At 38.7% G+C, this 27,995-nt stretch overlaps 1 protein-coding gene across 16 annotated transcripts in view; it reads left to right on the forward strand.

The window, feature by feature from the left end:
• MEF2A (myocyte enhancer factor 2A) overlaps positions 1–27,995 on the forward strand; it is an 87,787-nt gene that overhangs the window by 15,402 nt on the left and 44,390 nt on the right. For 9 of the 16 annotated variants that reach the window (XM_040570372.1, XM_040570363.1, XM_040570370.1 and 6 more), the window contains exons 2-3: positions 18,346–18,544; positions 24,663–24,866. In XM_040570372.1, coding sequence (XP_040426306.1) covers positions 18,491–18,544; positions 24,663–24,866 — 258 coding nt within the window. In that variant the 5' untranslated portion in view covers positions 18,346–18,490. Of the gene's footprint in view, positions 1–3,190; positions 3,211–8,120; positions 8,139–9,412; positions 9,601–13,810; positions 14,028–18,057; positions 18,078–18,345; positions 18,545–24,662; positions 24,867–27,995 lie in introns of those variants that run through there. The other 7 variants (XM_040570364.1, XM_040570371.1, XM_040570378.1 and 4 more) reach the window with 6 other exon arrangements.

The raw sequence follows: 27,995 nt of genomic DNA on the forward strand, positions 1-27,995 counted from the left end.
AGGCAAGTGCCAGGTCTAGCAGGAAGCAGACGATGGGACCCTAATGGGCTAGGCTTGCCTTTTTGACAGTTACAAGGAGGTGAACCACAGTTCTTGAAAAAAGTGTTTTTTTTTTTTTCTCCTTTGCAACAACACTTTGTGCTCCCATGGGTAGGGTGTGGGGACTTCTTACCACCAGCTGCACAGTGCCCAGGTGGCCCAGATTGGGTATTCAAGCTATCAGGTGGAACGCTGCCCTGTACCAGTGCTTAGTCAACATGGTGCTACTTGACCACATAAAGAATCTTAATCATGCTTATGTGTGGTGTGAAGTAAATACAGATTCTCCATGTAGTTAGTACAAGTGATTCTCCTGGTTCATTAAAAAAATCCTTCCTGCTTTACAGAGATGATGTGGTGCCTCCAGCATGGTCCCTTAGGCATTGTGTTATTTTTGAAGAATGTGAAGTGAGATGTACCTCAGTATGGTGTTGTAATCCTAAACTTTATAAAGCATGAAAGCGATAACATGAACTTTTATATTCATTAATTGTACTGAAGTTGTAATGTCAGAAGGAAACCCAGTCAGTGTGTTGGGACCATGCCGTAAACTTTAGCTAGTTTGGTTTATGACCATTGAGTGAGTGAAATTGCAAAGGTTCTAATGTTTCTCTTCTGTAAAAACGTGATGTGCTGTATCTCTGCCACTGTATTATTTGATAAACCGCTGCTTCATTAGTCTCTGCAGACTAATTTAAGGAACTACTCGGATTGCATAATGAGCAATCATTAAAATATCATCTACTCAAAATCCAGCTATTTATCACGGCATAGCTGTAGGTTTGCCTCCCTTTTTGTTAGCTTGACCTGCCCAGGGCATACTTCCAGGTGTCCTCCTGACAGCGGGGAGAACCAGGGATGTCTGAGCCATCTTGTGGAGTTACTGCTCGAGTGGAACAGGTCTAGATGTGCTCATAGTATGCAGCAAACATACAGTTACACCTGAAGTAAGTACAGGAGATAACTTTAAACTAGCCACCATGGATGTGGTTTCGTTAGCAACAGTCTGAGATTTCCGTATGTGAGCTAGTGGCCTAAATATTTGCCCAAAGGTCTGGATGTTCTCCCCTGCCTCCAGCTTCAGCGCTGAAGCTTATTGTGACTACACTGTTAGTGATGAGTATTTGAGTTGAAGGAGTTAGGCTTTCCTCTGTGCTTCCGTAAAGGAAAGGATTAATGTGAATACAGCAGAATACAGATACTTTTCTTATCTGTTTTGAGCTCTGTGATCAAATCTATTTCCGTTTCATTTTGGCTTTCTCCGAGGCAGTGGGCTGCAGCCATGAACCATGATATCTGAGGTGCCCCCTGTGTTAGTTCATGGGCAGCTTTTAGAAGAGGTTGCCTTCCTTTGCCCGTCAGGCTGGCATTCGCCATGGTATTAGTTTTTGTGGTATGACATAGCAAAGTGTAGCGACAGAGGTTGATTAAATATTTGAAGTGTGCACTCAGTTTTGACAACTCAGATTTGTTTGCACTTGTTATATGCCAATGTGTGTATATTTATATGTCAATATATGTAGTGACAATGTGTGTCTATATATCAATATCTTTTGTAGAGAACATCTGCTATGAAATTGTTAGAACAGCATGCCATGAAGCTTATTATGTGTTCTAGTAGCTTTTGTGTACCCAGTTGATTTAATAAACCACTAAAACATTTCAAATGTAGTTAAATGTCATATCTGGTTAATAACGTGTCCAGTTCTGAATTTAATCTATCTTCTATGTCATGCATTATGGACTACAATCTTGTAACTTTTTCCTTAAATTTGTTTAGTGAAAGAGTGAAAGACAAAGCAATTAGCTTTGGAGTCTTGAATGTTAAAACCTCCTAATATAAATAATGAATGTGAGGGTTACATGTGTGTTCTCAAGCAGTAAGTGGGTTATGGTAGCACTGGCACACTTAGTGCTCGGTTGGCATAGCTTTTCCCTTTGGATGATTGTTTGGAATGTGCGGCCTCTTTGTATATTTGCTGTAGCAGAGCTAAACTCTAATGTCACTTGCGGGAGAAATTTAATACAAGGGGCCTGTACAGAACCGAGCTGCTGCCATGATAGCATGTGGTATATTTAGCATGCATGTGTCTAGTAACCGTGTGATCTTACGCATGTGAATGAAACAGAAATTCTCAGCAGTTATTTCCCTAATTATTTTCAGAGTTCTGTTAATTAAATAAAATGTTATCAGACTATGACTCAGTTTGTAACTGACAAGTAACCAACAGAGGGATTTGGAATGCGAAGCCTTGTCTTCCTATCTGTGGAAAACAGGAGTCAGAATTCAAAAATACTTGGAATTTTTTAATCCACCTTCATTTTAGGAATATTTTGTTTGGATTTAGGCTCTTAGGATTCACAGTTTTCTGCTGCCATGATGACTGAAGATTAATTTTTAAATGAAATATGAAAATAATCAGATTCTTAGGTACTTAATCTATAAGAAAAGCTACAAATTGTGAATTCTCACAATGCCGTGATACTGTCAGAATTTCTTAGTGGTATCTGTGCTTAAAAGTTAATGTGTCATATACATTCTTTGCACATTTAACAGGCAGCCATTTAGGACATGGTGCTGGGAAGAGTGGCACGTATAAATCCACTATCAGGACAGTGTAGCAAGGCAGATAATCTCTTCAATGCCACATAATCTCTCTGATAGAGAATCCTTGTAAAATTTTATGCCAACTTTTCGGCTGGTGTGGTGCTGAAAGTGTGATATTGATGTTGGTTTACTGTTTAAGGTTTTTTGATGTCTTATTCTGTGTGGAAAGAGTGAGCTGGCTTGCACGTTGTGCCCAGTTTGTTGCACGATACCATTTAGCATGCAGCAGCAAGGTTCTTCTTGCACTTCGAGAATGGGCCCAGATGAATAAAAATGTCCTAGGCTGGCTCCAAGCCCCAGAGTGCAGTTTTGATACTGAATGTGAGACAACTTCTAATGACCCATAGCCAAGGGATTTACTTAACCTCAGAGCTGCCTAATTGCATTCTGCAGGCTTCAAGTTTCAAGTGGGTTTTGAGTGCTTCGGGAGCTCCTTTCTTCTTCGTGTCCAGTGGTCACACACAATGCCTCGAATCTCTCGCCAGCAAGACTTGGCCAAAAGCATGAGAAATGAGTGGCTCTACGTCCCCCCGCTGTGAATTAAATTGTACATCTTCCAGCTGGTAACTTCTTTTTCCCACCGTTTCCTGTTGAAAAGACTGTAGGCACTTTCTTCCAGATAGCAGGTGGTTGAAGTGTGGGGTTTTTTTTAATGGCGCTTCTCTCGACTCACTGTCATTACGGACTAGTAAGCTCCTTCAGTTTGAAGATATTGTCTATCAAGTTTCCTAGGTTTGGTAGGTACCGCATTAAGAAAGATTAGAAGGAAGCCCGGTAGACTTTCTTTTGAGTATTTTAATACTGCTTAACTATATGTGCTGTTAAACAGAGCAGAAAACTGAAATTATCCCTTAATGTAGCACAACAGTGTTATGCTCTCAAGTGTAGAGCTGTGTACCTTAGCATCCATGCTGTTTCCTAGGCCTCCATAATACAATTGTTGGAAGCCAAGGTTGGTGTTTTTAAGTGCTTCAAAATATCAAAATTCCTCTCACCCAAAGCTCCTGAATTAATTGCCTATGAAATCAACAGTGACCCCTTAGAGTTGACGTTTTGTTTTTCACAGCATTAAAGCATTTCCATAGCAGTCTGGATCTGCGACGCTGCAGAAGAAGCAGTGATAATGCAGATCTCTGTCCAAGGTTGTCATTTGTTTGTAGTGGGCTTGTCAGTGCTACTGACAAATATTTATTAATTTCAGTTTTGTGATTTTTTAGCTTGCTTTTTCTTGTGGCTCTTGCAAATAAATTGCGGTTACAAGAACTGAGTCTTGTGCTTAATTGATTTTGCTTTCAGAGAGACAAAGAATACCACGTTCTTCCTTGAAGTATCTTCCCTTAAAATGAAGCTTGGACAGTGAATGGGAACTGGTTTCTTTTTAATCTCTGTTTGAATCTACTAAATTAAAACAAACATGCCAACATGTCCATTTCTTTGTTCTACACTTGGTGGCATCAAATTGGATAAAATACCACAGATAAACTTAGTGTTAACTCTTTCTCCTGACATCCTCCGTCACGTTTGTCCTCTGCTTTTGGGTATTTTCTGTTCTCTGTAGTGCCTTTCTTCAAACTGTATGGACTGAGCATCTCCCCTGAAGCTGACTGGGATTCGCTTCAAAACAGAACCAACGGCAAGGTTCGGTAGCTGTCTCACCTCCACACGTGAAGCCTATAGGGAATGTTCCCATCCTGGTCAGGAATATTTTGACTTCAGAGGGCAGCCATTAGAATCAAATGAGATTCTGAGTCTGAGGATTCACTAGGTAAACTAAATACTTACCGTCTGTGCCCAAACTGACGGCTTGCAAATGCTGCAGTTGGACTGACTTGGTAGCATGGAAGCCTGAAAGCAGAAATCTTAGTGTTCTCTGCTTGAACCGAACCTCAGTGCACTGCTACTTTCTAGATGCTCCACACCAGCGCAATAAAACCACTCTCGTGCGTACGTATTGGTTAATGAGCCGTGCATTTATGGCAGTCTTCAGATTTCATAGGGTACTTTTTCTAATGTGGAATTTGCGTTTGTTGAGCAAGTGAGGCGTACAACGGGAAGTGCCTGTCATCTAGAAAGGCTTGCTAATCAGGTACTGACATCAAAATGAGATATCTTCAGTGTTAGACAAAGAGCAAAGAAAATCTTCAGGAAGCCAGAAAGAGAAATCTTCACGAGTATTGGTTCAAGTTACCTGTTAAGATTGGTGTCTACTCAAAGTTGGAGGGTGAGCTTGTCTTCTTTCATATCTTCCCTTGGGAATCAGGCAAATGCTTATAGCATTGAGTATGAGTCTGCCCCTGCACCCATCAGAGCTGTGCACTGGGGAGGACGGTGGCACTGTGTGCTGGTGGATTCTTACAAACATACAGTATGATCTTAGATGTGTTTGTGCAGGGTTAAAAATTTGTTTGCTTCAGATGAAGTCAGGAGCAGAAGCTTTGAGAACTAGGTTAGACTGTTTTTTTTTTTTTTTTTCCTGTTGCAGGACAGATAAAACACAACATTTCGTATTTTTACTAAGAATTCTTTGTTTTAAATCTCAGTTTAAAATCTATTTAACTTGGCTGCAGGATGAAAGTTAGCTGAAAAGAAGCTATCAGTCTGCAGTTTGTCTGCGCTGCAGTGTAAGATGCTGGAAAGTTAACTTTCTCTGGTGTGAAGACAGAGACTGAGTTTTGTAGTCTCGTGTTTTTTTTTCTTTCCTTCCTTTATGCAAACTGGATTTATTTACTTAAAACTTCTGTAGTCCAGCCTCAGGAATAGAAGATATTTGAGGTGAGAGCTGAGAGAAAAGTAGAACTCAGTCACCAACACAATTTCTTAATTGAACCCAATTTTATTAATGCTTTCTTCCATTTCTTTTGTGCTGTCTGAGTATCTTGTAATTCAGTACTGGGTTTTCCCTCGTATTTGCGATGAATTGACTGTTCAGTTTTCGATAAGCAGTGTGTGGCCTCATGTAAAACTTGAGAAGCATCGGAGAGAATGAGCGGGGCTATGTAAGAACAGGGAAGGATGGAACTGAATAACCACAAGGTTTTTGCTGTATGCTTTGTAGCCAGTCAGTTCTGTATCACGGTCTGTGTTGCAATGGGATTTAAGAGCTAAGTGAAAGGTTTCAGAGTCATATGTGAAAGCAGGTATGTTTGAAGGTACTCCAGTCTTAGAGGGGAAAATGTGCTTTAAATACAGACAAAGGCAGCAGCGATAGCGATGCACATATAAGGCCCTGGTTATGCTGCCCCTTCTAGGATCTGTCTTTGCTGATGCAAGTGAAATTGGAGCCTGAGCACTGGTATCTCTGCTGTTTGCCAGCTAGCTGTCAATATTTATTGCTTCAGCTGCTGCAAGGCTTCAAGTCAGCACGTAAAAGGTTTTCGTGTCCTAAAGGCCAGGAGAACTCAACCTTACTGTATGTCGTTTTTTTTTTCCTCTTTCTTTTAGGATTTAGCATTTCTTACAGGAAAAATGGAGTTAAGTGCGATGTTTCTAAGCAGGTTCTTGAAATTTGCATTTAAACTGCATGGCAGTTGGCTGTGGTTCTCCCTTTACATCCCCACAACTCCATATAATCATATGTTGGCAGAAGATTTACTTAGAATGAATAAAATAAGATGCTGTAAAAATAATACATGTAGCATCTGATTTTGGTATATAGAATCCACTTTCATGAATACATTTAATATGTGGGATTTTTTTTTCTTGGGTGAATTACTGTGTAGTTTTTCATGGAGATGAGGTGCTTTATTGTCATACCAGGACGGAATGGAAGAGCACCAATTCCTCTTCATGTGCTCCAGTGATACTATTAGAACAACAACAAACATTTCTGTGCCTTAATAAGTCTTATCGCTTCACATGCAGGAATTTAACATCATTTTAACCACTCGCTTCTCCAAGCTCAGAGATTGCCTGAAGTCTCTGACCTTGCCCATGGCAGACTTTCACATAGCCACCTCCCAGGACTACAGGCAGCGTTGGGAGTTTTTTAGTGGCATGCAACTGCTCTTACCAAAATAAGATACTGCAGTTAACGTTTACTGTAGCAGGTTCAAGTAATACCTAGAAGCAAAGTCATCTTTGTTCAACTTCTACATATTTGCTTTTCAACCCAAATGAGCTCTCTGGGCCTCTTTGCTAGTTTTTTGTCAGAGATGAAAAAGGAGATAGGATGGATGGAAGGGATCCAGCAGTGTGTGTGAAATGGGTACTGTTTTTCTGTAATTTTCCTTGCAGATTTAAATCGTTGATGCAATAACTACATGTTGAAATGTCCACTTTGACTATCTAATAGTGCAAGAGACCACAGCTCATCATGCAGTCTTCCTTCAGAAGTGGTTCTCAGGGCTGCTTGCTGGCATTTCTGGCAGTTTCTTTGATAGGATAATTTTGATTTCCTTTTCTAAAATCAGGACAGTAAGCTGTGTGATAGTTCTTACTTAATTTTTAATGCCTAATGGTGGATCTCAACGTTGGGCTGTATTTGTAGTCTGTGATCCCTGGGTGATCCTGGTTACCACCAGGTCGGGGCAGGCATTATATCGAGCAGTACTTGGCTGACGAAGTGGTGAAGGCAGAGGTGTCTCCCTTGCAGTTTGAAAAAGCTTGCATTTGCATCTAATGCTGCTTGTGCACGTTAATTGAATATCCTTGTTTTAATGGAAGGGGTTTTCAATGAGGAGACTCTGTGATAATCTGAGCCTGTCTAGGCTTCACCCCCAGCTTTTGGCTACTTAATGTAATTGCAAATAGGCCAGTCACCATACATTAAGATCCAGCTTGTGTGGTGTCTTGCTTTTCTTATTAGTCCTGCCCTTGGTTAAGTTCTCAGTGATGTAGTTTATCGGAAGGCTTTGTATATTTACATACGGATAACTGAATTGATCCTTGGTTGGGACCTCAATCAAATCTGTCCGGGCATTCACTTAAACTTCTGCCAGCTCTTATCTTCTCATTCAGGCCTTTTTAGTGGCTCTTCTTATTTTGGCTGTTGGGATTGGGTAGGTCTTGTATGTAGGATTATGGCTACACTAGGGAAAAGCAATTCTATGGCTGTGTTTAAAAGGTGCATTTAAGGTTTGCTTTCTTTTGGCAGGTTTAAAATCATTTTCATGGGAGGTGAAAAGTTTGGAAGTTTTTGAGATTTCTAATGCAATGTTTAATGGTTTTAGTGCAGTAATGGGAACAAGCTGGTCAGTCTGTTCTCTTGGAGTTACTGAGCGTTTTAAAGGATAAGTCATCTGATTTCAGAAGTTGATGTTATTTCATGCTATGCACCACTTGAATTGTAGTTTTGCTGTGAAGCAGTGATGTTAGTTAGGATCAAATGACTTAAGTTTTGTGTTTTTTGCAGACTGAGAAATGTGAAATCAAATTGTTTTGTCATATGCTCTGCCTTTCAGGTATAACACAGTAGAGGTATTGTAGCATCGTGAATTTCTGCTCATCAGCTAAAGCATATTAACTGGCTGTGCGTGCTGGTTGGTTGCCATTGGTAAGGAAAAAACGTTTCAAAGTTAGTTAATTTTAGAATTAGGTTTCTATTCAGAGAACAGTTCTTACCTGAAGATTCAGTGTACTATGATCAGTAGTTTAAGTAGTGTCTTTATATGTGAATCCAAGTGGCTAGGTTCATGTCAATAACATGAACAACGAGAGTACTAGATGTCACCTGCCAATAAAGTTAGAGTGTTAATCAACAGAAGAAAATATTCCGAATAATATATATATATATATTTTTAAGTGGGAACTGAGCTTACAGCAGTGTGTTCAGGTGTTGGGGTATGTATTTAAAAGTAATTAACTCTGTCTCCAGTAGTTTGCCCACTACTCGATTCGGTGAGTCTTAGCTTGCGGTTGTTTTTAGAAATGTAGGCATCTAAATGGAGGGCAGTGGCCTCAGGCTTGGGTAAGAAAAACCAAGTGCTATTCAGTACTTGGATCAATAAGGTGGTTTTAGGTCTGCTTTTAAAAATGGCTGCTGAAATTAGAGAGTTCATGGGCATCGGGTGGTTTCCTTTATGTAGGTGCATAGCACCATGTCCCTGCCTTCATTAACGCTGTTCATCTTCTACTTGGATTTAGTCTTTTGCCATATATCACTCCTGAGATACAACTGAGTAGGTTACTCACTTTATGTTATTTTATTAATTGCCACCTGTCTGTCTCATTTACGTTCTGAAACATTTAGATTACAAGGACGTGGTCTCCATGTGTGTTTGGAAAGGACCTGCCCTGTGAGACCTGCTGTAGTGCACCTCTCCTCCTATTCCCCCTTCCCTGCCAAAATGGTGTTTTAATTTACTTAAGTATAAAATGGCTATTCGCGCAAAAGGATACAGGGAATAATTCACTGGACCTTGGTTTTTATCTCTGATGTACAGTATATTTTTTTTCTTATTTAGAAGTTTAAGTTGGTGATATATTTAAATTTTAGAAGAAGAGACTGAGCTTTAAACAAATGCAGCCGCAGAAGAGGATTTTAGTGCTAACCTTTGTTAGAAACACGTAGGTGTCTTCATGGCTTGCTGAATGTCTCATTGAGGCACGCAGGCTGTTTCTAGCATTATGTTGTCGCGTCTCTGGTTTATAATTGTTGCACTTCAACAATATGACTCCATGCTGTTATTTAATCAGACATTGAATAAATGATCAAGAAAGCTTTCTGGATAATTGTTTAGTGGTTTAAAGCTGCTTACAAATTCTCTGATGCGTGGTCTCTCTTCTGGTTTTCTCATTTTTCCAGTCTTGTCCCCTTTAAAAGGGATACTTGGATCCCATGGAATGCTCTGCAAGAGTGGAGGTGTGTATTTAGTAAGAAATGGAGTATGCTCAAGAGAGAAACGGTTGTGGGGACTACCTGTCATAGCAGGAGGAAAAAGGAGAGAGTCAAGAAGCTTGGGGCCTGCAGCTCATGGAGAGCCTGAGGAAAAGCTGAGAGGATCAGGAAGAAGCAGGTAGCTAAGAAGGAGCTAAGCCGTGGGAAGAAATTTCCTAAATACGGAGTGGGAGCATGTGGTGCTTTGCCTCGCACAGCCTCTGACTGAAGCCAAACTTGCAAATGAAGACATCTTCCAAGGTGTCCAGGTTTCAGCTGGGATAGAGTTAATTTCCTTGCTAGTAGTTGGTATGGTGCTGTGTTTTGGGTTTAGGGTGAGAAGAATGCTGATAACACGCAGATGTGTTAGTTGTCACAAAGCAGTGCTGACACGAAGTCAAGGACTTTTCAGCCCTGACAGCGAGGAGCCTGGGGGTGCACAGGACCTGGGAGGGGACACAGCCAGGACAGCTGGCCCGAACTGGCCCAAGGGATGTCCCGTGCCATGTGGCATCGGGCTGAGCAACAGCAGTGGGAGCCTGGGCTTGGGGGGCAGCTGCTGCTCGGGGCTGGGCTGGGCTCAGTCAGCGGGTGGTGAACAATTGCCTTGTGCATCACTTGTTTCGTATATTCTTTTATCATAATAATAATTATTATTCCCTTCCTTTTTTTCCTATTAAACTGTCTTTATCTCAACCCATGAGTTTTACCTCTTTTCTGCTTCTCTTCCCATCCCACTGGGGGAGATTGAGCAAACAGCTGCATGGTATGGACCCTGCTGGATCAAAGCACACCACAAAGGCACAGCGTTCAAGGAAGGATCTTGTTTGTAATCCTTTTATATGTCCATTCACTTGTTTACTCACTTTTCTCTCTTGCTCTAAGAACTTCTTAAAATTTGGCAATTTTTTAGTTTATAGCCTGCTTTGAGGAAACTGTATAAGGCGACGGTGTAAGCGGAGCCATGTGGAAGCTGCGGCTGCCTTTGTATCCCATTACATTCTTGAAGTCAGCTGTAGATGTTTTTGATTGCAGTGATGTTTGTTCAATAACATGTGTTGAAGGCACTGTTAGGCGGCTGGTTGTTGCATTACCTCAGCAGTTCGTGCTCTGCAGGCGGGGTGGGCAGTCTTCCTCTGGAAAAAGTCAAAGCGAATCACCACGAGCTCAGTCAGTGACGGGCGGTCAGAACTTTGCTCAGCTTTAGTCTTGCTGCAAATCACAACGTCAGTTTGCTGAAGTACACAGCCAATACAGTTTTCTACGTTAGTAGAAAAAAAGTTTACCTCACAATTTATCTTCCTTTTATTTTTTCCCCAGTAGAAGAAACTAAAATAAATTAAAAAAAATAGGAGCAATCAAGTGTCTTTTATACATACATATAAAGGAAAAATCTCCTATGATTTCTACTTATACTTTGGAAAACTATGCCAGTCGTTCACCAATTAACTGTAACATACTGAGAACAGACACTGTTTTTCTTAAGTGGAGAATTGCTTATTTGGCATTTGCACAAAGGAACTGAAGTGCAGCCTGCACGATTTGAATACAATTTTAAAGAGTATTTGAAGGATAAGAGTAGTAAATCTTACAACATTGCTCTGCAGTATGTGCTGTGTTCTGAATAATCTTTCTACCTCTCAGTTTCCAGAAGCTTTATGTCTTATGTCAAGATGTTGTGTTGGACTCAATGTTCCTTGTCAGTCCCTTCCAACTCAGGATGTTCTGTGATTCCAGTACTTCTGTGGAACAGAAGTATTGTCGAGAACTTAGTGAGCTATGGTCCCTTTGCAAAATATGTGCTTGGTTTTTTTCACCCCGTATAAGATTATCTGTATTCTTTTAATCTATAAACTTTAGTTGAGGTGTAAAAAGTAATAAGCCAAGACTGCAGTAATTAAAGCGCGAGTCTCACTGAGGTAACTAATGAAATAGGAAGACTTCTGGAAAGAGAATTTCCAATGGTAATGCTTTTTTTTTTTTTCTTAAAGCCAAGATTTAACTTAGTGGTATATAATGTATTTTAATTGTTTCCTAAGGATGTGCCAATGAGCCTGAAGAAAAATTGTTGAAAAAAGTGTTAAGATGCTTCAAAACCAGAAGAAAGCTGCATGCTAGTTAGCAAATAGTCACTGGAGACTGAACACGCTGTGTATTTTATTCTGTCTTATTGTAAGATGAAGAAAAACTCTGATTGTCCACACCGTTGGTGACCAGTTGTTCTTTAGTTAACTACTTGTGTTCTTGAAGATCTGTTTTCAGGTGATTCTCGCCAAATCATTAGGACAGCTTTAAAGAAATGGGAACAAGAAAATAGATTTTAATGCCACTTAAAATCCGTGGTCAAGGTGTCTGTTTTTACAGATAGAAAACAGCCATTACCAAGCTATCTGGAGAGTGTAAATGCTGAGAATAGACTGATATGTATTTTATGGACTGAAGTAGTAAGCCAAGAGTTTTTAATAATAACGTAACATGAAAATATTTGGGTGTTGAGTTTAATTGAAAAGTGAATCCATTTACTTCTGAGTAACTAGTAATAACAGATTTCCTGGCTGTCCTTGATTCAGGACGATGCCACATTTCTCGTTATCTAGGAGTGCGCATCCTGTCATAGGTGATGCTGGTAGTTCCTGAAATCTGTTTGCTTCTTCAGCTCAGCAAAATCTCTCCTTAATAATGTGTGTTCTAGGAGTAATAAAACATGCTTTAAAAGCAGCCATCTGAATCTCAGTTGGTTTTTCATGCAGTTTAGATTGCTGTAGTTCTGTTCACAAGATGATGTTGTTTGACTTCATTTTAGGCAGGACTTAACTGCATGTAAACGAAAGGCAGGAAAGGCTGTGTTAAGAGACTGTCAGTCATCATCAGGAGTTGCCCTTCTTCAGTAAGACTTTTTTAAAGTAGTCTGAGGTCTTCTAATAAGCCTTGAGAACCTAATTTGAAAAGCTATGTAACTTACAAATTAGAAGCTCAAAATAGATTTGTTGTTTTTAATGTTGAAATTGAGGAGCGCGTTTAGTTGCAGAGCTCCACAAATCCACTCTTAGAAGTTTACTTAAATGGTCTGGTGTGAAAGACATGGATACTTGTGTGGTGTTCTTCCCAGCTGAAAGAAATGAGCATTTTATCATGCATGAAAAGAATATCAGTAAAGAATTGTTTATAGCTTCCTGTTTTTTTTACGTTGTCCCACTTAAAAAAAAAAAAAGTTATTTTGGCTAAGGCTTGGATTATTGTTTTTGTAACAATGCTTGTGTATCCCTTGCTAGCTGAAGACCCTCTGAGGCCAGTCCAATTGACCATATGGCTCTACTTGGATGTAGAAGAATGACTAAAATAGAGGATGGAAGAAAGTATTTTTTTTCCTAATATTGCAGTATGGCAAGAAGTAGGAGGTCAAATGGCAACATAGTCTTGTTTTAAAGGGGTAGACCCTGCTATTGTTCTACACATTTTAAATTCTTTATAACAGTGAATGATGCAAAGCTATAGAACTACGGTTGTAGAAAATATTTTGGTCACTGTTTTTGCACACCTCTGCAAAAAACCCAGTGAGAATGTGAGCTTCATCTTTATTAAATGAAAACGTAGGTAGCTGGAGTCCCTGTGGTTGAAATCTTAATTTTAAAATGTGACTTCCAAGTGGTAGCAGTGAATTTTGGAGCAGGGCTGGCTGAGCATCTAGAGTGCTGTGGTAACACCCCCTGGCTCTCAGCACGTTTCAGCACAGATCCAAATCTAAGTGAATATATTTTGTAAGTTGGTCTGATGCTTGACCCAGCTCCATACACCCCATTAACCTTTTGATGAATTCTTTCGGTGAAGGCATTCTCTGACTCTTCATTTCCTCTAGCTATTGCTACCTGGAGCTATAGGGTGTGGAAGGAGGACACTTACATGTTTCTAGGTATTACAGAAAAACGAGATACACTGTGATATCTGCTTTGCGGATGTAAACCAGTCAGGAGCTGGTGATGAGCCTCATCTCCATCTCAGTATTTATATTCTGGTCATGCCGTTGTCACACGTGCGAAGTATTACTTTGAATTACGAGTGAAGGGGCTGTTCAGCCTTGGGTTGGTTGTGCAGTCTGTCAGGCTATGCCCATCAGCTCCTGCTTAGAGGTAAAGGAGCCAAATCTATAAAAGTATCTGGCCCTGGGTCTTCTGAGACTGGAAACACTTGTTAACTGTGATCTGGCCAGAATTACTCTGCTATTCAGTAAGCCCCAGGCAAGGCTCATCGCTGTAAGATGCATCTATACAGATCCACGCAGCTCTGGTTTTTGAGAGTTAACATGCAGATGATCTGACACGATGACACGCATTTCTTTGCATGCATTGCAGTGAACGAGCTGTGCTGATGTGGTTACTGTCAAACGCAACCTGTAACCATGATGGGGAAATGGAAGTTCCAACAAACCAAAGAGAAGCAGAGGGAAATACAGGGAAAATAAATGGAAGGATTATACTTCTGACACAGTTTTTTCCTAACCTGTGCTGCCAGAAGGTTTCAAGACCGATATAATTTGTTTCCACTGAACCCTTGAAAGGATCTGTTAAAGTAGGTCAAATATCATTTCCTTGCTTTAAAGTTGTATATCTTCCGCTATTTGTGAAACTGTAAGCGATCTTGAGAATAAACTAACTGATCTGAGTTGCTCAAAATATGCAGTTATGAAGGTATATGGTATATCTCTGCATATGTTTCTGATGTCTTTCAGTAGTTAGCGTGTGGAAAAAGAATCAATCCAATCCAGAAAATTTGGAGTAAACAGTACTTTTATAGAATAATAGAGGCTTTTACTTAGACAGCTACTAACCTCATTTTTCTGACTATTATTGCGAGCTGACATTATTTTCTGTTTGAAGCTTATCACGAAGCACATAATTTTTTCCTCTTCTTTTTCTCCCCTTAGTTCCACTTTTTTGTTTAACAGATGCCTGAAATTGTTACCACCACCACCCCAAAGAAAAAAAGAATTGCTTCTGTGTGCCCATGAAGGCAGATGTAAAGCTTTGGTGGTTGTCAGTTGTTTCTGTCACTTAGGGAAGTAGAACTTTACCTTTGGCTAGGTTATTTAACATGAGTTTCATGTTTACATTTGGAAATAAATTTGCATTCATCTTCATATGCTTACTAACGTCCTTTATTTGAGCAAAAGTTTGGTGATGATCTACATGAGAAGGCGTTGTGACTTAAGAATTTTACCTAGGAATGTTTGCAATAGAGCCATGACAGCAAACTGAGAACTTTGCTAAGTACATTTTTGATGTAACCGTACAGCGGACACTGTCTCTTAGGAGTTCTGCTGCTGAGCAGGAAGGAAAATAAAACTGCAACTGTGACGTGATCAAGGATTAGGAAAAGGAAAACTCATTGCTCCCCTGGGAAGTGCGGAGTGCATTTGTCATTGGTGGTAACTTCGTTTGGATCTTCCGAATGTGCACGAAAAATGGCTTTTTACTGCATGATTTACCCTGATTCTGCAGTTAGTAGCAAGATAGTTCTTCCCAAAGTACATGCCGAGCCTCTTTTTCAACCCTTAGCTTTGAAAATTGCCTTGTGTGTGGCCAGACTGAAAGGGAGCTGGGTTGCCTTTGGCAAATGTTCTTCCAAGCCACGTTTCTGGTGTCCACAGCAACTGGTGGGGAGGGAGGAGAGGCGTCCCTGGCTGATGGAGATGGGATGGGTGTGCAAATGGGTGGGGGACTGGCCAAGCGAGAGGGTGCAGGAGGTTGAGGAAGGTAGCGGACCTGGAACAAGAGGAAGCCTTGTGCTTAGTGAATAGGGTGAAGCAGAGGCGGTAAATGGGCAATGGATTGATGTGTTTGTGCCTGATAGAGCGTACTGATTTTAGAGGACCTGAAATAGCACCCAGAATTATAACAAAATGGTGGTGAAAATGGCTGTCGGTTTGCCTGTTTCTTTCCTGTGATAGTTTCTGGAGCAGATAATGGCATTTCCTTACTATTGGTTCTTCCTTTAGCTGACAGAAAATGTTTGTCTCCTAATTTGTCTCCTGAAGTGTACAGATCATATAATTTCACACCATATTTCTCTCCTCTACCTTGTTTCCCCCATGAGCCTGTTCTTTTATTCACTGCAGAGACTTGGTTTTGAACACCTGCTGCAGAAGGTGGAAGATGTGAGTAGATGAGGCAGGTCTGTAGGAAGGGAGTGAGTGGTCCCACATCAGGGTTTTCCAGTTGTGTTCTGGAGCACTGCTTTGCTTTCCAGAGTTCCTCAGGAAAAGTTCGAGAACTGGCGTATTTATGTAGGTCTCTGTCTAATGTCTGTGTAGTAGAACATAAAATATTCTTATGCCTCTGTACAAATTTATGGTAAATGATCTTAAATTTTTGTAGACCTCTTACCGAGTGTACTGTGTACGCTGCTGGTCATTGTGTTGCAGAAAGAGCGAAACTGGAAAGGGTGGAGAGACGGACAGCATAGCTAGGCAGAGAGCGGCTTTCGATTGATTGGAGTGGTTTTCTTGAGTTTGGAGAAAGGTAACCAAAGGCAGATAGAGGATAGGCATCAAAATGAGAACTGACATGATGGGTGAAGACAACAGATGGTTCATTGCCTCGTGTTATTCAAGATCTGTTGGTATCAACTCTAACAAGCAGGATCAGGCTTAAATAAAAGGATGTCTCTTTTATTCTGATGCATAACTAAGCTGTGGAGCTCCTCACTACAGGATGCGAAAAGTTTCCACAGTTTCAAAAGTGGAAGTAAATTGGATGAAGAGCTTTGAATTCAAGATTTCATGTATGACTCCAGAAGTTCTTTATTTAAAAATCACTGAATATCTGGAGAAAACGCATTGTAAATATTGCTTCTAAGTGATACGTGCTTACATGATTTCTGTCTCTCCTTTTTCATCCTAGTGCTCTTTGCTAATAGCCACAGATAAAATGCTGGACCAGGTGGATCTGTCATGTGGTGGCTGTTCGTAAGAGTGCTTCTGATGGTGAGCAGTTGCACAAAGCAGAGGCAGGAATCTGATAATTTTGTACTCAGAAAACTACTTCAATAATATATGGTAAATTAGAAAATGAAGCTGCACATGAAGAAGAAAACAGAATTTTTAATAGCTGCCCACAGAGACCCTTGGATAAGCCACGTCCAAGGAATGCAACCAGATTTTTGCATGACTAAATTTAACGTGATCATAACATGAGGTGATTTTTTTAAGAGAATGAGGCAGCTGACTGAAGTCTGCATGTTACATGAATTGAAACTTAATAGTTTGCTGGATGTTCTTGGTGTTTTTTCACCAAAAAAAAAGTAGAAATTTATATGCCAGCTGTTGTTTTCCATGTAAAATACTTGCTGTGTGCTTTTGGTTGTGTAGAGGCTGGCTCATCTGGCCTTAACTAGCTATTAATACTTTTTACTAGCTCCTTGGAAGGTTTTTTTTTTTTTTTTTTTTTGCTTGAAGAAAAAACAAGGAATGCAGCACTGCATGCTTTTCAAGTGTTTTGAAGTATAAATAACATCTAGCTCATATACTTTTGACCAGTGGACATCACACAGTCTGTGTTCCTTTGGTCGTAAATTCCATTGACTAGTATTTCTAAATAGTGTTGGGCATTTTATATTTTTACCAAAGCAGTCCTTTGTTGATATCAGGTAAATATAAAATGACATCCCTTCATTTTGTGATGTTCCTCCACTTCTTCTTTCTCCCCCCCCCCTTTTTTTCTTTCCCCAAGCTGCATCAGAATGGCATGGTTGTTTGCTCAGTGTAAATTGAATGCATTGTGAAGTGTAGCCTGTGACTAATCGCCTCTTGCTGTCTCTGCCTATTAACTGTCTGACGGTGATGTGGTTGTACCACTTTCTACACATGGCCTCAAGGATCTGGCGGGGTGACACCCATATTAAAATATGCAGCGCTTGATTTCCAGTGACATTCTGGGTTGGCAAATGAGAGAGGTTATAAACTAATGTTGTGGCTGTTTTTACCCCTTTTGTTTTAATGAGTAATAGGTGGTAATAGAGTAAGTTGTACATGTTTCATGTCTGAATATGAATTTTAGTATACAGTCAGTGTTCCAGAGGCTATTTATTTAGACATTTTCTCCTATTTTGTTGAATTAATGTTATCCTACAATTCAAACACTGTCTGAAATATGGCTTAAAAGGTTTTTGGTGGTGGTGGTAGTTCTTTTTTTTTTTTTTTAAACAGAAGATGCATGTAATATTTTTAATGTTCAGTGTCTGACAAGTTAGTTTGCATAATTACTAGATAAACACATTATGAAGGCACTGTGGCTTTTCAAGTTTGCATGCAGCTTCACATATCTTACAATTTACCAAATTTAAGCAAATGCTGGACTGGTAATTGATTTATTGGCAAATGTGAAACTTAGAGGTTATTGTAGAGAGTAACTGTGAATTTCTTGATTATTCCTTGCTATCTTGGTAGATGCGAAATTCTCTCTGTTGAGAATATTTTCTATGGTCTTTATCCTTTTAAGTAAAAGTGTTCCCTCTTTTGTCCCCTACAACATAAGGCTTCCTAAAATAATGGATGGAGTTCACTAAAACTTTCTGGGTCAGTTTTTGAAACCTAAGATAACTTGATGCTTAAAGCTTAGTGAGGTAAGCACTGCCCCCTCTGACAGTTGTTGGTTTCTAAGCATCAGTTGAAAGGGGATAAGATTACTGTCCGCTTTTGAAGTAATTCAGCACAAACAAAAAAACAATAGCTGGAATTCAATTTGAACAAAGTGTGTAGTATATTTTAGTAATGAAAATACTCATTTAATCACTGAAATTATTTTGTGTGCATATGTTTTGTGACTATGCAAGTGTTTTACTTAAAAATTACTGAAGGAGGATCATTAATTTTTTTCAATTTTATTTTTAGGGGTTTATAAGAAGAAATAGGAACCGTTTCTCAAGCTGAAGACAAAGTAAAAGAAAACCATATCATGTGTTAGAATACCGAAGAGTGAAATTTCCTGGATTAGTATATTTCTGGATTGTGAAGCGAAGAAAAGAAGAGGTTGAAAATGGGGAGAAAGAAAATACAGATCACGAGAATAATGGATGAACGGAACAGACAGGTGAGAAACAAGAAGTCTGCATGAACATGATCATCAGTAATCCAAAAAGTGAATGGAGACTTAAGTACCTTCATTCCCTTAACTCACCCTTCTAAAGCTGAGTTTTGTCTTCATCTGTGTCTACAGATGGCATTACCAGAACACAAATAAGAAATATGTCTCTATGTTTATACTGCATTTGTAGGGAAAATTGTTGTTTAAGTAATATCAATTACTGCTTTAAATCAAAATCACTGTATAACTGTTACAACTGTTCCTATTTAAATGGTGCCTTACTCTGTCATTCCAGTAGATTGGAGGACTGTAGACAAGATCTGTTGAAACAGACACCTTATTTGATCTGATAGCTACCAGGACCACATGGTAATGAAGAGACAGGATGAGAAATTCAGAAAGAATATAGTAAAAGTATTTTTTGCAGCATGTTTGATAGAGCTGTTTGACAGATCTGTGGACAGTGATCTGCGGTGGTAGTCTATAGTGAATATTACAGTGCTAGTGAAGAGAGGTGGTGGTGAATACCTTCCCCTTCAGTGGGTATAGTATAGTAATGGATTTTGTTAACATGCATCCATTTAAAAGCATTGAATTATATTCCTTCAAGAGCTGTTCACTACAACTGTCTTCAAAAAATGTCTGTCAAAAGAGAAGAGTACTCGAAAGTGGATTGTTTTAAGAATGGCCTAGGGAAGGCTGGTTACTTGGTTGCTCTTGCCCTAATAAAGATGCATCCTGTCAACTTTAAAAGCACCAAAAGTTGATGTCTACTCACCAAAGTAGTGTTTCCTGTTACTTTCCAAATTGCTTTGTGATATACTAGGCAAAAATTTAATTAATGCTGAAATGTGTAGAGTGGGGTATTTGGAAGCTACAATTTTTAAGGAAAAATAACGTAGGAATGGCTTAGGATCTTCAAGAACAGTCGTCGTGAATCAGACTAAAAACCAGCTAGTCCAGTATATTTTCTGCTGTGATGGTCAGAAGCAAATAACCAGTGAAGTGTAGGATAGAGGTGCACATGTTACACTGCTCTGTAATCCTCTTCCAACTTCTAACTATTCTTAGCTCAGTGATTTCCTGAGCTGGATGTGGTTTCCGTATATTTAGTAACCATTAATGGATTTCCACCCCCCTGCCCCCCCTCCCCAGGGGACTTGTTCAGTCATGCTTTGAGCCCTTATAAAGTTGCAGCATTTATAAGACCTTTTGCTCAGACTTCCTATAGGTTTGTTACCTGTTGTTTCAAGAAAAAAAAATATTTAGTTAAGCTTCTGCTAGTTTTTTAGCTCGTTATGAAGGAGGCAGGAATCAGTTCCTATCCAGTCTGTCCATCTTGCTTGTTATTTTGTGGACTTCTTCCATATTGTCTTATTTTCTCTTCAGCTAACTTTTTTTTGAGGCTGAAGAACCCAGGCTTGTTTTTTGTACCGAATTTATTCCACGTATTCCACACCTCGATCAATCTTGCTTCTTGTCCATGAACCTTCTTGAGTACTGCTGTGTTCTTTTTTTGAAGGCAAAGCAACCCAGAACTGCACTCGGTATTCAAGGTTCTTACAAAACATGAACATATAGCAATGAAGCGATGGCTGTTCTCTATTCCCTTCATAGTATTTGCGGTGTTGTTTTTTTTTTTTTTTTAACTTCTGTCGAGCACGAACTTGATGTTGTTTATCTCTTTAGAAAGATAATGGCTGATGTTGAGGGTAGTGACGGAGTTCCATGAGGCTGTCTTGTTGCTGCTGCATTAGCTCAGAGCCCATTGTTTTGCGAAATAGGGATTGTTTTTCTCCCTGTATCACTTTAAAGCAGTGTACACTCTGAGAAGGCTATATATAGCAAGAAAAGTATTATTGGAGTTTGGGAGAAAGCCAGGTATTGTGTTTGAACAGCTTTAATCACACAGTGACTGCGTGTTTGATGTAGATAAATGTCTGAAGTACAAGTAGTAAAAGCAGATGAATTATAACTTCTTTTAGATCTTGCTCTAGAACTTCAGGCGAATTGAAGAGGTAGGAATCGATTGCTCCTCCCACTCCCCTTTAACTTGGTTGGAGGAAGTTGGACAACTTTGTTAGGTTTGAAATAAGAAATATCATTATACTGTATCCTGACTTCAGTGGCTTTGTTCCTTTTTTTTAGGATCTCCATATCATAGCTTTTGTCAGTGGAGTCAATGTTGTAGAGGTGTTGATGGTGCCCTTTAACACCACTGGTGTATTAATTTACTTTTAAGATTTTTTTTTTTGTTGATCTAGATAAGGAGGATATTTAGGGTTTATTTTGCCGACTACAGAGCATGGTTCAGTTGTGTTCTGTCAGTTTTTCTACGGCATGCGTAGTTGGTTAGTAGGTCACGCATGAATATATGAGTGATGTCCTGTCTTGCTGTTTAGTGTGGTTTTTGTTTGGAAATGCAAATAAAATGTGATAGATCTTTGCTTGTATAGCAAGTTTGTGTAACTTGTGGGAAGAAAAGCTAATGTTATATCAGAAGCATCCTATTTCTGATGGGATTGTGTGTTAGCTCAAAACAATTTATGTAGACTATTACTCTGGGGGATTACAATTGCCATGAGACTGTCATTGTATTATTAATTAAGAAGTCTTATCTGCTTGAGTGAGCTGCAGGGCATTTATGTTCATTAAGCTGAAGAGAATAAAGTACAGTAAATTAGATACCAAAGGAGCTCAGTCTTGCTGCCTTTACTGTCTTCTTCCTCTGCCCTTTTTTGCTAACCAAAACAGAAGAGTACTGAGGAATCCATTGGCTTGCAGTGATGCACGGTTTGTGTTCTTAGTGTGGTCCAGAATGGATTTGCACACTAAATCGCAGGAGAAGGAAAGAAGCTAATAGGCTGCTTTGTAAGTTTTTAAGTGAGAATTGAGTTCATAACAAGCTATGTGCACTAAGTTAGGCCTGGACTCCAGTGGGAGTGGGGTTTTTAAGCACTGGACAAGCACAAAGCAAGTAGCCTTACAAGATGAGAAAAATAATGAATCAGTAGAGAGGTGAAGTTGCCTTTTGCAGGATGATACATGTCCTCAGTGGAACTAAGCTTTCGGTCTTTTCACTTGCTGCCTTCTCAAAGTAATATAGTACATACACATCTTGTTTATGGTGCCTTTTTTCTGACAAAAAATAAACATAAATGTACCTGTCTATACCTGCACCTGCTCAGGTAATAATCTCTAAAAGTGTCTTGTAATTGCAGTGTCAGAAGAAGAACAACTGTCTTAAAAAAAAAAAAAAAAAAAAAAAAGTAAAAAACCAAAAACCTCCTCCAAAAAGAGGAATCAAAAAATGTAATTCTTAGTGTCTCGTCCAAGGCAGACTAAATAAATCCCAAGTTTTCTGAAAAAATATGTGGAGAGTGGCAGAACTGCTAGGAGACTTAAACAAGATTGGTTTTAAAAAGTTTTTCTTTAAAAAGCTGCTTGTTTGTATTATATGTGGTTAGCAGAATTTCCACGTACATTTATGAGAAATATAACCCAGTCAAGCTTACATTTGTACTTGGTCAACATGCTGAATTGTTAACTGAAAACGGAATACTGACAGAAGATGCACTAAGGTCCATCCTGCTGGATTTTTGGCATCTTGTCTCAGTAATGTATTGTAATTGTTCAACAATAAGTAGCTAAAGAGGATCTGCTTGCCATAGTTGGAATTTGTGTTAGAGCACTCTGACATAAAATTGTTTCCGAAAGAGTTTTGTGTCTTAATAGAGCTTCTTTCCAAAAGATTGAATAAAAATGTTACTGCAAATATTCATCTGGATACACGATTCAGGTCTCATGTAAGGCTCTGTGATTAGTGATCTTCAAGAAGTTTCTTTGTCAGAAACACTGCACAGGAACTTAGGTGGAACTGGGGTTGTAATATATCTGACTGCATTCACGGGAAAAAAATCTAGTCTGTTCAACTTCCTTCCATGGAACTACAGAGATGTTTAAAGGAACCTTTTTTGGCTCTTACTGTCTTGCATTGTTCAGCGATTGGATTAATTTGATTGGCAGTGGATGAGCTGAAATAAGAGAAGGTTGCTTTTTCATAATTTGCACTGATTTTTTAGAAGTGGGAAGAACTAGATCATTGCCTGAAACTTACTTTGAAATTTCAAACTAGCTTCTTCAGAATGAGGTCAAGACTAGATCAACAGAATCCCTGGGAGTTTTTTCTGCCTGGTTTTAGTGCTTTAGTAGTGCACCCCTTAAGGTAATGGCTTGCCCTTCCCTCAAACCAAGGAACCCTAAGTTTTGCTACGAACTTAAAATCTCTGTACAGTATGTACCAGGTATGCTTTTAGGATTTAGTGAATTGGCATCCAGTTACTTGCATATAGTAAGCATATTTCAAGTGATTTTTTTCCTAAATGTACGCCATAGAAATTGAGGGAAAACAAACAAACAAAAAGAACCTTCTCTGTTGAAAATTATTTTTCTAGAATGATATGGATGTTATAAGGAAGCCCAGTATAAATGTTAAATCATCATTTTAATAGGTATTTAATTTTATTCATATGAAAGGTACAAGACAACTGAGAATTCTCCTTGCTGTTCTTAGTGTAAATTGAAATAACCAAGAAGGCTTCTTAAAAATGAAATCTGTGGTTTTAAATGAGTATAAACAAATGATTCTTCTTTCTTTGTTTGTGCTTGTCCTAGTCCACAGTACTGCTTTGGCAACGATCACACACATTTCTCATATGGTAACTTGGCTTATTTTTAGACTCGGTCTCTTCCTTGCACTAGGAATTTATTTGTCCTGGAAACCGTGTTTTACATGTGTTTTCATTGTATATGTTATGATGTCTGTCTTTACGTGGTTAAAAGTGTGCAGAATCATAATCGCATACTTTCAAACATTAAACTTCATTGTTCCCTGGGAGAATTGAGCTTATTTTAGAAACAGGGAAGTTTGAAACTGACAGTTAAGTAATCTGTTCAGTATTATGCCGTATTACCAGACAAGAACAAAAAGTGGATACTGCGGAGTACTGACGGTATAGTAAGTGGAGCATAAGTAGAGGATAGAAGGAAAGTGATGGGAAATGGCCTGGAACTTTGCCAAGCAGACATGAGTTGACTTGCTGTCGAACACAAGGCACTCTCACTTCCTATCCATCCTGAAAGTGTACTGATACAAACAGAACTGATCCATATTCTCATCTGTCCAGGTCCTGTGTTTATTACCTCCATTTGTACTGTGGCTAGGTGTTAACAGCCCAGGTTTTCAAAATCCTGTGTACAGAGTGTTCTTTGGGGGGAGAGAAAGCATTTGTAAAACTTTTTTTTTTTTTTTTTTGATGGATTTGGATTGTGTTTTATAGCTGGAGAGGAACCTCAGGTCTGCAGTACCTTTCCCAATGTATATGGGGCAAGTGCAAAGAATGTGAACACTGTTTTAATAATTGAGTTGTTGTCTGCATGCTGTACGCATTTGTTAGCATATCTGTCTGCATCCCTTTGTGAGACTTGTTATGTACTGAGAAGGATGGTATGCATTTTGTGTTATGGGTAGTAATGAAGTAATATGTATAAGATTATAATCTCTGGAAAAAAAATGTGTTAAGGTGTCTATACACAATATTTTCCCATCGATCTTCCAAAAATGCCTTATAAACTACAGAAATCCATAAATCAGGTTTCATTGATTTGACTTGACGTCAAATATGTTGACACTCTTATATCCTTAAGTAACTGAAATCTTGTGAAAGGACTAAATTTTAAAACTTTCTTCCATGAATGATGGCAATTTTTATAATGAAATACCTCTCCAGTTTCCCTGTTTGGCAAATGCTCCTTTGTGATCATCTGTAATGGGCTTATTTTTCCCCAGCGGTTCTAATAGGACAATGATTGTTCCATCCTGTCCCAAGTGACTGAAAATACCTTAAAAGAATTAAGGTTGTGAGTAACTAAAGCTGATAGAGACTATCTCTAATCATCACAGAAGAAAATATTTTAATACTTGGAGCTAATGTTGGTTAAACAGAAGGAAATAAAGGTAGAGGATCCTACAAACTTTGACTCTTCTTGGTAGTTATATACTTGATTATAGTCCTTTATAGTTTTGTTATCTGGAAAAAAATAATAATTATTCTTTCTTCTCTAGGTCACCTTTACAAAGAGGAAGTTTGGATTAATGAAGAAGGCATATGAGTTGAGTGTACTCTGTGACTGTGAAATAGCACTCATCATTTTTAACAGCTCTAACAAACTCTTTCAGTATGCGAGCACTGATATGGACAAAGTTCTACTTAAATACACAGAATACAACGAGCCCCATGAAAGCAGAACCAACTCAGATATTGTTGAGGTAACAATTTGAAAAGATGATCTGTGTTCTTATCTCCTTAGTGCTTCAAATATTAAGCAATATAGTATTTTAAGCTCTTTTAACTAAATGTATTTAATAACTTGAAAACTTTGTTGTAAAATGTCAATTACTGTTTTCAGTCTGATTTTTCTAAGGGGTTAAGTTGTCTTTAAATCTATGTTGTCTTCCATTTGCCATCCACCCCCTGTCAGTTTCTGCGTAACTTGTTTGATTTCAACCACATTTGATAATGGAAATAGAGTATGAAGGATTTTTTTTTGGAAACAACAAATTAATTGCATGGAGAATAAGGTCTGGAGAGTGGACCTCAACCTAAACTACAATTACAGTTAATTTTTTTGTCCAGTTGCTTTGTATGTCAGTTAAAACATTGTTAGAACATAGTAAAATGATCAGTTTCTGCAGTAATAGAATAGCATGAATATTTTTACTCAAAGGTCTTAGCTTCTATTCTTATTGTGTTTGTGCTTCAAATATAATTTCAGATTGTATGTATTTTATATAATTCCAGTATGTAATTTCTAAATTAGGTACAGCAGAAATCAGGGGTTCTCTTGGCAGTTGGAGTCTTTCTGTACTGTAACTGGGTTTCAGAGGAGTGACGTCTCCTGTAGTCTTGTAAATGGACCAGAACAGGTGGCTGACTTGCATTTAAATTCTGGAGCTGTCTCCAAACACCTTACTTGTTAGGAGTGATTTAGGGATAGTGATTAGCCTTCAGTGTCAGCCTTCTTTTGTGATCTGAAAAAAAACCTCCCCAACTTCTGTCTTCAGCTTTGGGTACTACTGAGAGGGATAATATAAGCTTTGAAGAGTTGAAGGAATATTATTTAGTCACTGGATTAGTATAAATAAGGTTAACCGCTGTAGAGGAAGGGAAAACCTAATTCTTGTGAGGTAAACTTTTGCCTGTGACAGACAGATTAGAGATAGGGATGCAAGCAGGCTGACTTTCATTCTGCAGGCCTTACGTTTTATGTTATGATTTGTGGAAATAGTGCTGCTTCTCGTCTTGAGGAATGGGAACCTCTTCCAGAATTGTTTCTATGCCAGGCCACCTGTATTTTATTTGTTTATTCAAACTGATGTCAAGTATTTGACTCCTGGCAGCTACAGAAGAAAGGGCAGACAGTATTAAAGTGCATATATTTTTTCTGTTCTGGGGGAATATGCAGGGACTTACCTGCAGATTGTTTAGAGCGTTGCTTCTGTAGGTTTATTGTATTATACTAGTAAGGGATTTGAGATTTCTACTGTGCTTGAAAAACAAGAGAATGAATTACAAGTGTTTTTGTGTACTCTTTAGTCTGTTCCTAAGAACAGATTTTATTTCTTAGTTCTAAGAAAGAAAAAAAAAATCCAAGTCTTTTAGCCCAAGAGGGAAGTGTATACTTTTGTGGGATTTTTTCTTTTAATGTTCTCTAAGGTCATGGCTATGTTCTCGATGGCAAAGTTAAGTAAATCAGGAGGATGAAATATTTATAAGCTCAATATATCTAAGGTAGCTTGATTGTTTCTCTGTTGCATTCCAGGAATAAAAATTTTGTTGTACAGTAGTTGAGGGAGACTGCAGTTTCATTTTTGCAGCTAATTGCATTTTAGATTTGCTCTGTTCGGTTGGTAACTTTGGTCTCTTGACTGTTGTTTTTTAGGCAATTAGGAGATTTCAGTCGTGGGTAGAATGGTTTGCTTCCCACTATAAGTAAATCACATCTTTTCGTTAATTTAGAAAAATAATCTTTTTCTGGAAGGTCATAAAATAGTGATTCTTAGAGGAAAAAATACTGGTTTTCCTGTTTTTGCAGTTTTAATTTTGTTTTCCAGGTTGTTGGCTTATTCTTCTACTTACATTTGCCATATGATCTTTATTTCCAGTGTGTATTTTTTCTGATGTTACTTTGTGGTAATTTTGCAGCTATCAGGTTTCTGGATTAACAATATTGTACAGCCAGAATGTATCTCTTACTGGGTCTCACCATTGCAGGAGTATAGGAGATAGCCGTATCTAGAATTTTGGCACAATTTGGGCAAAACTCACCCAAATTCTAATTGTGACCTTTTGAGAAAAATAAAATAAAAATTGAAGAGATACGAGAGAGATCGCAGTCAGTCTTCATTTCTTAAAATTGCACCCAAAATAGGCAGTTTGGTAAATATAAATCACAGCCTTTTCCATATTTTTTTCTTGATTTAAACGCGAGGAAAGCTAAGAATGTCATGATAAAGTGATGCTATTTTTTAGTTATTCCATTTCTTATCCTGTCATATAAAAAAGATGAAGTAAGAACTTCCCATGCCAATTTGTTTGTACTTAATCTTTCTCCTTTTATCACTGAAATTTATCTTAAATTTTCTAGGAACAGGTTTCATTCTTATGATGGAGTCATGAACAGATTCGACTCACAAATTATGTGGAAAATTACCTACTTTTTTACTTTACAACAGAGCTGAATTGGCTCAGCAGAGAATATGACCTGCTTTGGAGCAGATGCAGTGATAGGTAGAGCACGTAGGTATGCAGGGGTGTGAGAGGAGGGATGAGCAGGGGGAGAATAAGACTTCTGTACTGAAGCAGCAGCAAATTGTCAAAAGCTCAGTGCTTCATGTAATTTCACCATTAATGAATGGTTGTGGCCTGTTGCAGGTCAAGTTACAACACCAGCGTTTTAGAAACGTTCTGAAAGAGCAACATGAAATGGCTTCTAAAATGTGCCTGTTTGGAAATACAACTTAACCAATATGTATTACAAAGGAACTAAATAGCTTTAAGTATATCCTAAACCAATTTAGCATAATTCCTTTCATTTTAAGGAGTTATAGCTGATGTATGTATCTAGTTAACATTTAGTAATTCATTTGCATCCTTGAACGTGACAGGTAGTGTTTATTGTATTGTAGGCTCACTGCGAAACTCGTTGTGACCCACTGTATTCCTGATGTGCTTGACGGGGGTTTTGTTACTGTGGTAGAGGAGAAAGCTACTTCCAGACAGGTCAGAAGCTGTATAAGGGAAGAAACAGATCTGCTGATGCTTGTTTTCAGCAATGTGTAGATGGCGGTATTGTAAATGATAAAATGCAACTGATGAGACATCTTCCCCTTAGAGTT

Source organism: Cygnus olor, chromosome 11 (assembly GCF_009769625.2).
Source record: "Cygnus olor isolate bCygOlo1 chromosome 11, bCygOlo1.pri.v2, whole genome shotgun sequence".
In the NCBI taxonomy this organism is placed as follows: domain Eukaryota; kingdom Metazoa; phylum Chordata; class Aves; order Anseriformes; family Anatidae; genus Cygnus; species Cygnus olor.